The sequence below is a fragment of the Hemitrygon akajei genome, chromosome 9, assembly GCF_048418815.1.
Source record: "Hemitrygon akajei chromosome 9, sHemAka1.3, whole genome shotgun sequence".
In the NCBI taxonomy this organism is placed as follows: domain Eukaryota; kingdom Metazoa; phylum Chordata; class Chondrichthyes; order Myliobatiformes; family Dasyatidae; genus Hemitrygon; species Hemitrygon akajei.
In genome coordinates, this window is record NC_133132.1 from 97692913 (window position 1) to 97705735 (window position 12823).

General features: G+C 44.1%; 1 protein-coding gene across 2 annotated transcripts in view; it reads right to left on the reverse strand.

Annotated features, from left to right (window-relative positions):
- Positions 1-12823, reverse strand: part of trim67 (tripartite motif containing 67) — a 52263-nt gene that overhangs the window by 14190 nt on the left and 25250 nt on the right. For both annotated transcript variants that reach the window (XM_073056598.1, XM_073056597.1), the window contains exons 7-9: positions 9133-9271; positions 1381-1684; positions 206-368 (exon numbers count right to left, since the gene is read on the reverse strand). In XM_073056598.1, the coding sequence (XP_072912699.1) occupies positions 206-368; positions 1381-1684; positions 9133-9271 (606 nt within the window). The remainder of the gene's footprint in view (positions 1-205; positions 369-1380; positions 1685-9132; positions 9272-12823) is intronic.

Consider the following 12823-nt stretch of genomic DNA (forward strand, 5'->3'; position numbering starts at 1 on the left):
ATCAGTTTTAGGGAATCCCCAAGGTACTTTCATTGAACCTGCACCCACTGCATCGTTCCAGCCACAATTCCACAGCGCTCACACAAAACCGTGTTCATTGCTGGAGGTAAATGAACAAAGCTGACATCTCATCGTCTATTCAAGGTCATTTCAGTAAGGAACGCACTAAGGTTCTACCACCACTGGCCCACATCATTACTTGTACCTGGACATTCCTGTTAATGCTAACAGCAGGAACAAAGATGCCTTCCAAATTTTCAAAGGCAACTGGGCCTTGCTGCACGTTGTTGATGTAAAACGCGAGGTTGCGCTTGTTTAGATCCAACAGAACACCAATTGTTGTACCTTTACAAATCCCACCTTCAGTCCTGAAATCAGAAACACAAAACCCTGGTTTAAGGCAAACCTACACAACCTTTCTTTGATTCATTTATACAAACAATTAAACAAGCAGTAGAAATGCCATCTATAAGGTTGTTGAAGTTAACAGAATCTCAGATGGCGACGAGGAGGCATATGAGAGTAAGGTAATTCGATTGATTGAATGAACAATCTTGCACTCAATGTCAGCAAGACCAAGGAATTGAATGTGAAGTTCAGGAAGGGGAAGTTGGGAGAACACACATCAGTCCTCATCAAGGGGTCAGAGGTGGAAAAGGTGAGCAGCTTCAAGTTCTTGGGCGTCAACATCTCAGAGAATCTGTCCTGCGCCCACCATATTGATGCAATAATGAAGAAGGGACACCAACCAGAGGTGATCGGGTATGTCACCACACAGCAGTACCATGGAGAATACTCCGACTGGTTGCATCACCAGTTGGTATGGAGGTTCCAATGGACAGCATCTCAACAAGGTTACAAGTTCACGTCTCCCTCATCACAGGCACAACCTTCCCTACCATTGATGACATCTTCAGGTGGCAGTGCCACATTAAAAACCCTCACCCTCCAGCACCATTGGGGAGGAAATACTGGAGCCTGAGGACCCACAATTCTTCCCCTTTGCCACCAGATTTCTGAATGGTCCACGAAACCATGAACATTATCTCACTATTCCTCTTTTCCATTACTTGTACTTGGAAATTATTGTAATTTTACATATTACACCATACTGCTGCCATAAAACAATAAACTTTATGACATAAGTTAATGATAATAAACCTAACTCCAATAATTATTTATTATTTCTAATGTGATGCAATTATGAAAATAATTTCTAAAACTTTAACAAAAAAGACGAATTCTACACGTTTATGGTTCCTTCATTATTCAAATAATAGTTTTGATTTACAAATTACTGCAGCAGTTGAATTTTATATTTATTGCATGTGAACATTGTATTTGGTAAGGTTTCTGGCAAACATTAAATTATTGATTTACCTGTTTGTATGGGAATTGTTGTGCATAAACCAACTGCGATTGTTGTCAACATACATAGCCCATGCCTTATCATCCTTTCCCAACATTATATCCTTTTGTAAGTGAATCCTTGCCACACCAAAAGCAGGGTCTGGATGGTTGTCATAGCGATCTACGGTTAGCTCCCAGTAGTGGATCCCTTTGGAGAGCGCCACAGATCCCAGCACAACCCGATCGTCGTAGCTGTTACATGTGATGGTTAGGTTATCGTTGGATAAAAGGATGTCCGGATGGGCTGAACTGGGATCAAAGGTGAACCAAGCCACTGCGAACAGAATAAGAGTACAGAAATTTCAAATAATGGGAATCATTTTCTGACAGACCTGAACCTACCCTGGCCGTCCTCTCGTACAGACTTGTGCAAGGCGTGAAAGCTTTTTAAACAGCAAGAAGACACTCTTCTTGTGGTGAGTATTGGTGTGTTGCACCTGTCCCTTCATCTCCTCTTGCACCACCATTCAGGGCTCTAAACAGGCCTTCCAGGTGAGGAGACACTTCACCTGTGATGACTACTGCAGCCGGTGTGGGCTCCTCTGCATCAGTGAAACCTGGCACAGATTAGGGGACAGCTTCATCGAGCGGCTTCCACAACAGGCCGAATTTCCCAGTGGCCACCCATTTTAATTTTATCCCCATTTCAGCACGTTGGCCCATGGACTCCTCTGCTGCTACACTGAGGTCACAGTCAGATGAAGGAGCAACACCTCATATTCCTTCTGGGTAGCCTCCAACCTGATGGAATAAACATTGATTTCTCAAACTTCCGGTAATGTCCCACCATCCTCCTCCTCCCAGCTTCTCACATCATCCCCCCTCCCCACACACCTACCTTCCCCCTCAGCTGGTCTCACCTATCACCTCCCAGCTTCTCACATCATCTCCACCCCCCCCCCCCCACCCCCTTCCCTCTCACCTGGTCTCACCCATCACCTCCCAGCTTCTCACATCACCCCCCCTCCCCACCCACCTACCTTCCCCCTCACCTGGTCTCACCTATCACCTTCCAGCTTCTCACATCATCCCCCTCCCCACCCACCTACCTTCCCCCTCACCTGGTCTCACCCATCACCTCCCAGCTTCTCACATCACCCCCCCCTCCCCACCCACCTACCTTCCCCCTCACCTGGTCTCACCTATCACCTCCCAGCTTCTCACATCACCCCCCCTCCCCACCCACCTACCTTCCCCCTCACCTGGTCTCACCTATCACCTCCCAGCTTCTCACATCATCCCCCCTCCACACCCACCTACCTTCCCCCTCACCTGGTCTCACCTATCACCTCCCAGCTTCTCACATCATCTCCACCCCCCCCCCCACCCCCTTCCCTCTCACCTGGTCTCACCCATCACCTCCCAGCTTCTCACATCACCCCCCCTCCCCACCCACCTACCTTCCCCCTCACCTGGTCTCACCTATCACCTCCCAGCTTCTCACATCATCTCCACCCCCCCACCCCCTTCCCTCTCACCTGGTCTCACCCATCACCTCCCAGCTTCTCACTTCATCTCCACCCCCCCCACCCCCTTCCCTCTCACCTGGTCTCACCCATCACCTCCCAGCTTCTCACTTCATCTCCACCCCCCCCCACCCCCTTCCCTCTCACCTGGTCTCACCCATCACCTCCCAGCTTCTCACTTCATCTCCACCCCCCCCACCCCCTTCCCTCTCACCTGGTCTCACCCATCACCTCCCAGCTTCTCACTTCATCTCCACCCCCCCCACCCCCTTCCCTCTCACCTGGTCTCACCCATCACCTCCCAGCTTCTCACTTCATCTCCACCCCCCCCCACCCCCTTCCCTCTCACCTGGTCTCACCCATCACCTCCCAGCTTCTCACTTCATCTCCACCCCCCCCACCCCCTTCCCTCTCACCTGGTCTCACCCATCACCTCCCAGCTTCTCACATCATCCCCCTCACCTGGTCTCACCCATCACCTCCCAGCTTCTCACTTCATCTCCACCCCCCCCACCCCCTTCCCTCTCACCTGGTCTCACCCATCACCTCCCAGCTTCTCACTTCATCTCCACCCCCCCCACCCCCTTCCCTCTCACCTGGTCTCACCCATCACCTCCCAGCTTCTCACATCACCCCCCCTCCCCACCCACCTACCTTCCCCCTCAGCTGGTCTCACCCATCACCTCCCAGCTTCTCACATCACCCCCCTCCCCACCCACCTACCTTCCCCCTCACCTGGTCTCACCTATCACCTCCCAGCTTCTCACATCACCCCCCCTCCCCACCCACCTACCTTCCCCCTCACCTGGTCTCACCTATCACCTCCCAGCTTCTCACATCACCCCCCTCCCCACCCACCTACCTTCCCCCTCAGCTGGTCTCACCTATCACCTCCCAGCTTCTCACATCATCCCCCTCCCCACCCACCTACCTTCCCCCTCAGCTGGTCTCACGTATCACCTTCCAGCTTGTATTCCTTCCCCACCCCACAATCTGTTATTCTGGCTGCTTCTCCCATATTTCCAATCCTGATGAATGATCTCAGTTTGAAACATCATCGACTGTTTATTCCTTTCCAAAGATGCTGCCTGATCTGCAGAGTTCTTCCAGAATTTTAATTACTTATTTGTTGAGATACAACATGGAGTAGGCCCTTACAGGGCTTCAAGCCACACCACCCAGCAATCCCCCAATTTAATCCTAGCCTAAGCACGGGGCAATTTACAATGATCAATTAACCTACCAACCAGATAGATAGATAGATAGATAGATAGATAACAACTTTTTTTTTCCAATGTCCCATACACTTGTTGTAGCAAAACTAATTACATACAATACTTAACTCAGTAAAAAATATGATATGCATCTAAATCACTATCTCAAAAAGCATTAATAATAGCTTTTAAAAAGTTCTTAAGTCCTGGCGGTTGAATTGTAAAGCCTAATGGCATTGGGGAGTATTGACCTCTTCATCCTGTCTGAGGAGCATTGCATCGATAGTAACCTGTCGCTGAAACTGCTTCTCTGTCTCTGGATGGTGCTATGTAGAGGATGTTCAGAGTTTTCCATAATTGACCGTAGCCTACTCAGCGCCCTTCGCTCAGCTACCGATGTTAAACTCTCCAGTACTTTGCCCACGACAGAGCCCGCCTTCCTTACCAGCTTATTAAGACGTGAGGCGTCCCTCTTCTTAATGCTTCCTCCCCAACACGCCACCACAAAGAAGAGGGCGCTCTCCACAACTGACCTATAGAACATCTTCAGCATCTCACTACAGACATTGAATGACGCCAACCTTCTAAGGAAGTACAGTCGACTCTGTGCCTTCCTGCACAAGGCATCTGTGTTGGCAGTCCAGTCTAGCTTCTCGTCTAACTGTACTCCCAGATACTTGTAGGTCTTAACCTGCTCCACACATTCTCCATTAATGATCACTGGCTCCATATGAGGCCTAGATCTCCTAAAGTCCACCACCATCTCCTTGGTCTTGGTGATATTGAGACGCAGGTAGTTTGAGTTGCACCATATCACAAAGTCCTGTATCAGTTTCCTATACTCCTCCTCCTGTCCATTCCTGACACACCCCACTATGGCCGTGTCATCAGCGAACTTCTGCACATGGCAGGACTCCGAGTCTGATGTGTACAGGGTGAACCAGTATGTCTTTGGACTGTGGGAGGAAACCAGAGCACCTGGAGGAAACCCAGATGGTCACGTTGAGAATATACAAACTCCTTACAGGCTGTGGCGGGAATTGAACCCAGGTCACCTGCACTGTAAAGCATTGTGCTAACCACTATGCTGCCATGCCATGTCACTCTGGATTTCCAGCACCTGCAGAATCTCTTGTATTAGGTGAGCATTAGTACTGGGTTATTTTTTGAGGAGAGGACCATACTCAACCTGAACGGTCTTGGTGTCTAGATACATAGACTTCCCAGTAAGGGATCTCTGATTGACAAGAGGACAAGTGCAACATCAAGTTTTCATACAGCACAAGTGGAGCATTAAATACAATCTAGTTTTCCAAACTGGAGGGTGACAGAGAGAGGAGTTATTCAGTCATCAGTATTTTATCACTCCTGCTTTTCATCAATGTTTTGATGTGTGCAGAATTTTCAAAAGTCATCAAACTTGGAAACCGAAGAGGTAATTACTTCTGGCAGATGAAATTTCATGCTGATTAATGTGAAGCTAAATAGTTTGGCAGAAAGAATGGCACAGCAACAAAGGATGTTGCTCAATACGTGCAAAGAACAGCTGGACATGTTGAGCATGTGGTTAGTAAAAGAATTCTGAGCCTTGGAAACAGTGATATAGAATTAAAAATAAAAGTAAGGGTTTAATCGACCTTTACAAACACCGGTTTAGCCAAAACTACAGTATTACATACGACTTTGGTTTCTAAGTTTTAAAATGGATGTGGAAATGGGTGGAGAATTCATTCAATATAATCTTTCCAGAATACAGGGATTTTGGATGCAAGTTCAGAGTGGGCTTCTTCTCCATGAAGCATAGAAAACTGAGAGGAGATTTGACAGACACATTCAAGATTATGAGAGTAGCTGGCTCCATTAGCAGATAGTTCAAGGAGATGAACAAAAGATGCAGTGAATGTGAGGAAAGTCATTTTATGTTTAGAAATGACCTGGAACATAATGCATCAACTCAAGGATAGTGGAAACAGTGAAAATCACGGATTTCAAAAGTGAATTTCATAGGCAGTTGAAAGTCAATAATTTGCATGACTTTAGCATAGCAGCTGGGGAATGGGACCTTCTGATTGATCTACCATAGTCCTAGTATAGCCTCAATGGGCAACTCTTCCCGAGTCACTGCAATTCTTTGATTCAGATCTGAATCAGGGGACTTAGCACTGAGTCCTGCAGAACCCCAATGTATGCAATCCTCTAATCACTAGAATTTCACTAGCCATTGCTTTTTCCCACTGAACAAATCTTTTCAATTTGTTTTGTCATTCCATCCCATCACCTCTATTTCATTTTCTGGCCTTTAGCTTTCCTGATCAATCTGCTAGGCAGACTTTTTCAATGCCTTGTAAAAAATCCATACACATGACATCAAATGTTGCTCCCTTAGCGACTGTCCTCATTATCCTCCCAAACATTCAGTTAAGCTGACCGGACATAATCGTCCCTCAACAAACTGACTGCCTATTCCCACTAATATGAGTTTCCCTAAATGCTGATTTATACCGTCTTTCAGAACAGTTTTGCAATAATTTGTCCACACTCTACTTCCCTAGTATTAAAGTCTATAACAACCACAAGTTCCATGAAGTCAAAATATTCATTTAGAACTATATACAGATCCTCCGCACACAGGTTAACACTGATCCTTAACAGCTTTATTTGTTCCTTAGATATCCTTTTTCCCTAGATATCCTTTTTCCCTTCACATCTCATAAAATCAAAGAAAGTCCTACAATGTTATCTTACATTTTCTCTCCATATGTCTTCTTTGGCTTCCTAATTTCACCCCTGCACTTTTTATACTCTTTAAACTTTCTATTGTGTTGAGCTCTCAGTGACTCTCAAGATTTCCTTTTTTTAAAATTATTCTAACACATTTTTTCTTCAATATTCATGGGAGAGTCAGATTTAGAAGTTTCCCTTTATAATGTATAATCTGAACCGTCACCATCTTCTTAAATGTCCTCTACTGCTATGAAAAGGATTTGCATTAAAACAGCTAGATCATCTCACTGTAGTAAGATTGGCATCAGCCATTTTATAAGCTTTGCTCTCAGTCTAATTTATGTCACTTTTCATAATTAACTAAATCTAACTGTCTTATATTTGAGTTTTAACTGCTGCATCCTTTTGTTTGTGAATGAATAAAATCACACAGTGCAGAAAATGGACTGCCTTCAGTGACTGAGTCATCCAAATCTTCATTTTCATTGTAACATTCAAGATGGTTGTCATTACCTTCAAATCTTCATAGTTTCTAACTTTCTGAAATCATTGCATTTTCATTTGCCTTGCTGCTTATTTCTTGCCAACTATCAGTGTCAAAAAGCACTTCTTTTTGAAGACAAACACAACTGATGCCACACAAACGCACGCGACTAACACTAGTTAGAAACTGTTCGACAACAGTCTCCTGTCTCAATTAAGCAGCACAGGATCCCAAATAAACAAAGGAATCCCAGCTATTTTCTCATCTTGGCTACTAGCCTACAAAGTACTCAGGACATCTTCAAAGAGCGGTGTCTCAGAAAGGCAGCGTCCATAATTGAGGACCTCCAGCACCCAGGGCATGCCCTTTTCTCATTGTTACCATCAGCTAGGAGGTACAGAAGCCTGAAGGCACACACTCAGCGATTCAGGAACAGCTTCTTCCCCTCTGCCATCCGATTCCTAAATATGCATTGAACCCTTGAACACTACCTCACTTTTTTTATATATATTACTTGTTTTTTGTACGATTTTTAGTCTATTCAATATAAGTATACTGTAACTGATTTATTTATTTATTTATTTATTATTTGTTTCTTCTAGATTATGTATTGCATTGAACTGCTGCTGCTAAGTTAACAAATTCCATGACACATGCCGGTGATAATAAACCGGATTCTGATTTTGAATTAGGTTTTGTTCTTTAAGAATTGTCCCAAATAAGCAGCTGCTCCAATTAACTGATGGACCAATCAAATGTAATCTGTCAGTACATGTAAATTACCTTCTTTGTGTGTCTTATATAGTTTACCTTATGTCCTTCTCCCTTTACTTTATGAATTTACTACCTTCTAATCTTTTGACTGATTGAATGGATTTGACAAATCTGGACTCTGTGAATGCCAAGTGTGTAATACACACATTAATTTTGCAAAAGGTGATATTTCCCAGAGTGTTATGCAAGGCACAAGTACAGATTTCCATTTATAGAAATATTGATTGACACTTTATAAACCAATAGTTAAATAGGGATGTGATACAGAATGACAGCAATCAGGTTTATACCAATGAAACATGTTAAATACCTGGAGAGTCTGCAGAAAATGTAACCCTACAATGGTGGAATGCCGCTTGAGTAACTAGCTAAAGGGTACTTGGCTAAACTTAACCCTTCTTTCCTGTATGATTCCACCTAAGAATCTCTGAGAATTTCAACTTGATTGGAACTATCCTAATGAAGGGTCCTGAATATGGGTCTTGGCCCAAAATGTCGACTGTTTATTTTTCTATCGATGCTGCCTGACCTGCTGAGTTCCTCCAACATTTTGTGTATCTTCTCTGAATTTCCAGCATCTGAATTGCTTGTGTTTTATAATTGCAACTGAATCTGTTTTTGATGTATTTTAATTTTTTACTGTTAACATTAACTTTTTAAAAATTATTTAGATGAGGTACTTTGATTGCATCAACATTTATGAGAGATTGAAGAAAATCAGGGTTTCACTAAAGTCAAAACCAATAGTTGAAGTTTGAGCAAAGAAAAATAATCCTAAGGCAATAATACTAATTCTGAATATTGTAGCAAATATTATTGTGGTGAACTACATATACCTGTCTGGACACGCCCCTCTGCTGACTGCTCCTGTGGCTCCTCCCACAGACCCCTGTATAAAGGCGGTTGGAGGCACTGCTCCTCCCTCAGTCTCCAGGATGTTGTGTGGTGGTCTCTTGCAGCTAATAAAAGTCTATCGTTCGCCTCCCGTCTCCGAGAGTTATTGATGGTGCATCAACTATTGCAAACAAATTTTGTAATATTAAGTTTGTTGATCACTCACCCTCAGATGTCTGCAGCACAACTGTTTTACTGTAAGGCCCAACACCCGCTGAATTAAAGGCTTTCACTCTTGCATTGTAGGTACTATTGAACTGAAGCCCATCCACTGTGCAGACAGTTTCTTTGCCAGCATACACCTCCTGAAAGTTCAAGGGTACTAGAAATTAGAATATGAATGCATGATCAGATCTAAAATGGCAACTGTTCATTCCCATCTATAAATGCTGCCTGACTTGCTTTTTGTGTGTGTTACAACAGATCTAAAATAGTTCTAACTTCAGGTTGTTTGTTGCATAAGTGATACAGTATTAAGAATTACACCCTCTAAATGGTACTAAATAGTACATCAACTGCTGACATATGCCAAGAAAATCGCTCTGCAATATTAGAATCCAAATGCGAAAAGTTTTCAGGTGATAATTCTGCATACAATTAGAAAGATAAAAAAGATTAGCTTTACTTGTCACAGGTACATCAAATCCCATTGTTTGTGTCAATGGCCAACAGAGTCTGAGTGTGGGCTGGGGATGTTTTTGAAACCTGGGAGGAAACTGCATACAGAGGAAACCCACGCGGTCACAGGGAGAACGTTCACAGGAATTAAACTTTGGCGCTGTATAGCGTTAGGCTAACCGCTACACTACCTTGCCACCCTATAAACAAATATATCAATAGAGCCATCAACACTTTCAGTGTAGTGTAAATTAACACTGTAAATAAGTTCTGTACTCAGTAAATGAAATAACTGATTTTACCCACTTCAATCAGAAGCAAATAATTTTAATAGTTTTCACAACTCTGTCTGCACCTATCTTTTGTAGTTACTCACCATGTTCTTATGATATCCAATTCAGTAGGAGGTTAGATACTACTTTTAAGATTTAGTTATAGCCACTCTTAAGCCGCTAACCTGAGGCTCATTTGAAATTGGACCGGAACTCATTTTAACAGTGGTGAGCTGTCTGTATCAAAAACAGGGACGTGACTGCCACTTGCTAGCAGTAAATGTGCAGTGTGAAAGAAAACTGGTGACAGGGAGGGATGCGGGTACAACCTGGTAACTGGGCAACAAAGCTGGAGGAAGACCACTGTTGCACATCTCACCATTGCAACAGCAGAAATATAGCGAAAAACCTTTCTTCCTATTTTATCCTGAATGTGTTAGGCCACAATAAAACTGTTCAAGTTTAATTGTCATTCAATCATACACATGTATACAGCTAAATGGAACAGCATTTCCCCAGTGCCACGGTGAAAAACGCAGCACCTACAGTCACAAACACAAAATGCTGGAGGAACTCACTTGCTTCTCTTCCATTTCATGCACATCCACCCTCACTCCATCCAAGGATAGGGCTCCTATTGTTCTCACCTACCACCCTACTAGCCTCCACGCCCAGCTCATAATTCTCTGTAACTAGCCAATGGGATCCCACCACCAAGCGTACCTTTCCCTCTTCTCCTACTGTCTGCTTTCCGTGACTCTCTTGTCCATTCGTCCCTCCCCACTGATCTCCCTCCAGGTACTTAACCTTGCAAGCAGAACAAGTTCTACACCTGTCCCTACACCACCTTGCTCACTACCATTCAGGGCCCCAGACAGTCCTTCCAGGTCAGGTGACACTTCACCTGTGAGACTGTTGGGGTCATATACTGTGTCCAGTACTCCTGATGTAGCTTCCTGTATATCGGTGAAACCCAATATAGATTGGGAGACTGCTTCGTCGAGCACTTTCGCTCTGTCTGCCACAAAAAGTGGGATCTCTCAGTGGCCACCCATTTCAATTCTACTTTCCATTCCCATTCCAACATGTCAATCCATGGCCTCCTCTACTGCCGCTATGAGGCCACAATTAGGTCGGAGGAGCAACACCTTATATTCTGTCTGGTTAGCCTCCAACTGATGGCATGAACATTGATTTCTCAAACTTCTGGTAACTGCCTCTCCCCCCACTCCTCACCTTCACCATTCCCATTCCCTCTCTCACCTTAACCCCTTACCTACCCATTCCCTGTGGTGCTCCGCCCCTTCCCATTCTTCCATAGTCTTCTGACCACTCCTATCAGATTCCCCTTTCTCCAGCCCCGTATCAGCTTCCCATCCCTTTCCTTCAACCCTCTCCCTCTCCCCGTTTCACCTTTCACCTGCCACCTTCCTCCCTGCCCCCAACCTTCATGTCTGGCATCTTCCCCCTCCCTTTCCAGTCCTGATGAAGTGTCTCAGCCAAAATCATCAACTGTTTACTCTTCTCCATGGATGCTGCCTGACCTGCTGAGTTCCTCCAGGATTTTGTGTGTGTTGCTTTGGATTTCCAGCATCTGCAGATGTTCTCATGTTTGACATAGAGTCACACACAGTACACACCACATAGTTATGATAGCACATGCAGTCACAAAAACAGTGAGCAAGCTTGAAAGATTCGTTTATCACATGTACATTGAAACATACAATGAAACTTGTCATTTGTGTTAACGACCAATACACCTGAGGGTGTCCTGGGGGGTGTGGGGGGGGGAGTCACAAGTGTAACCACACATTCCAGCGCCAACATAGCATGTCCATAATCCTCGGCAGAACAACAGGCAATAAAACAACAACAGCAAAACAAGCCCTGTTCCTCCCCCCCACCCACATCGGAAGGTCTCAAAACAGAAGTTTAGATATTTAACTAGATTTAATTATGATCTGGGATGGCAATTTAGAAGCAACAAAACTGAATAGAAGACCATCCTTCTGCCTGGCACAGATCAACAACAAAGCCACACAACTCTAAAACAGCATGCTGTTATTGTCTTCACACTAAAGAAATGGCAAATTACCAATTCTTTTTCTAGCTCTCATCAGTTCAGTTAGAAACCATGTGGTTAATTTTCCCTACATCTAAGAGTTTTTATTCCAGACTTAAAATAGACAAATCCAAATATATGCCATAGATGAAATTAAGCACAACTCAAAAAGCTTGGGAGACTATCATGTCTACACAGATGTTAATGGAATTTACTTTAGTCACAGGCAGATTATTTTATTTTATTTAGTGCAGGACAGGCCCTTCCCGCCCAGCAACCCACCTACTTAACCCTAGCCTAAACACAGGACAATTCACCAAGACCATTTAACCCAACATTAGGTCTTTTGGAATGTGGAAGGAAAACAGAGCACCTGGAGGAAATCCACGCGTTCACAGGGAGTGCGTACAAACTCCTTACAGATGGCGGAATTTAACTCCGATGCTTCCAGTGATAATAACGTCGCGCTAACCACTACGCTACCATAGCGTCCTTGAGCGTTTTTAATATGGAGGCAACTAACATCAAGTGGCTCATACTTCTGGCATTCATGGAGGGGTACTGGAAATATCTGGGAGGATGAACTCCCACTGGTGGTCAATGGCTGATAACATTTTATTGGTTGTGGAACACTGAAGAGGCTGGAGTAAATTTCTATGCTGCAATACGCTTTTTGATAATGACGTCAAACTGCAGGAGTAATTCATTAACACTAAGCCAGGGATCCATCAAATTCCCGAAACACAGCAAAGTATTTGTTGCCATAAGTAAATCCTACAGGTGGAAATTCTGGCTACAAGTCAATTCTGTTTCTAGTAAGCTTTGTCTGTTTGCAATAGTTTGAGAGTAGACAGAGTCCAACCTTTTGCATTCAGCCCATGCAATTAGAGATTGTTGACATGACA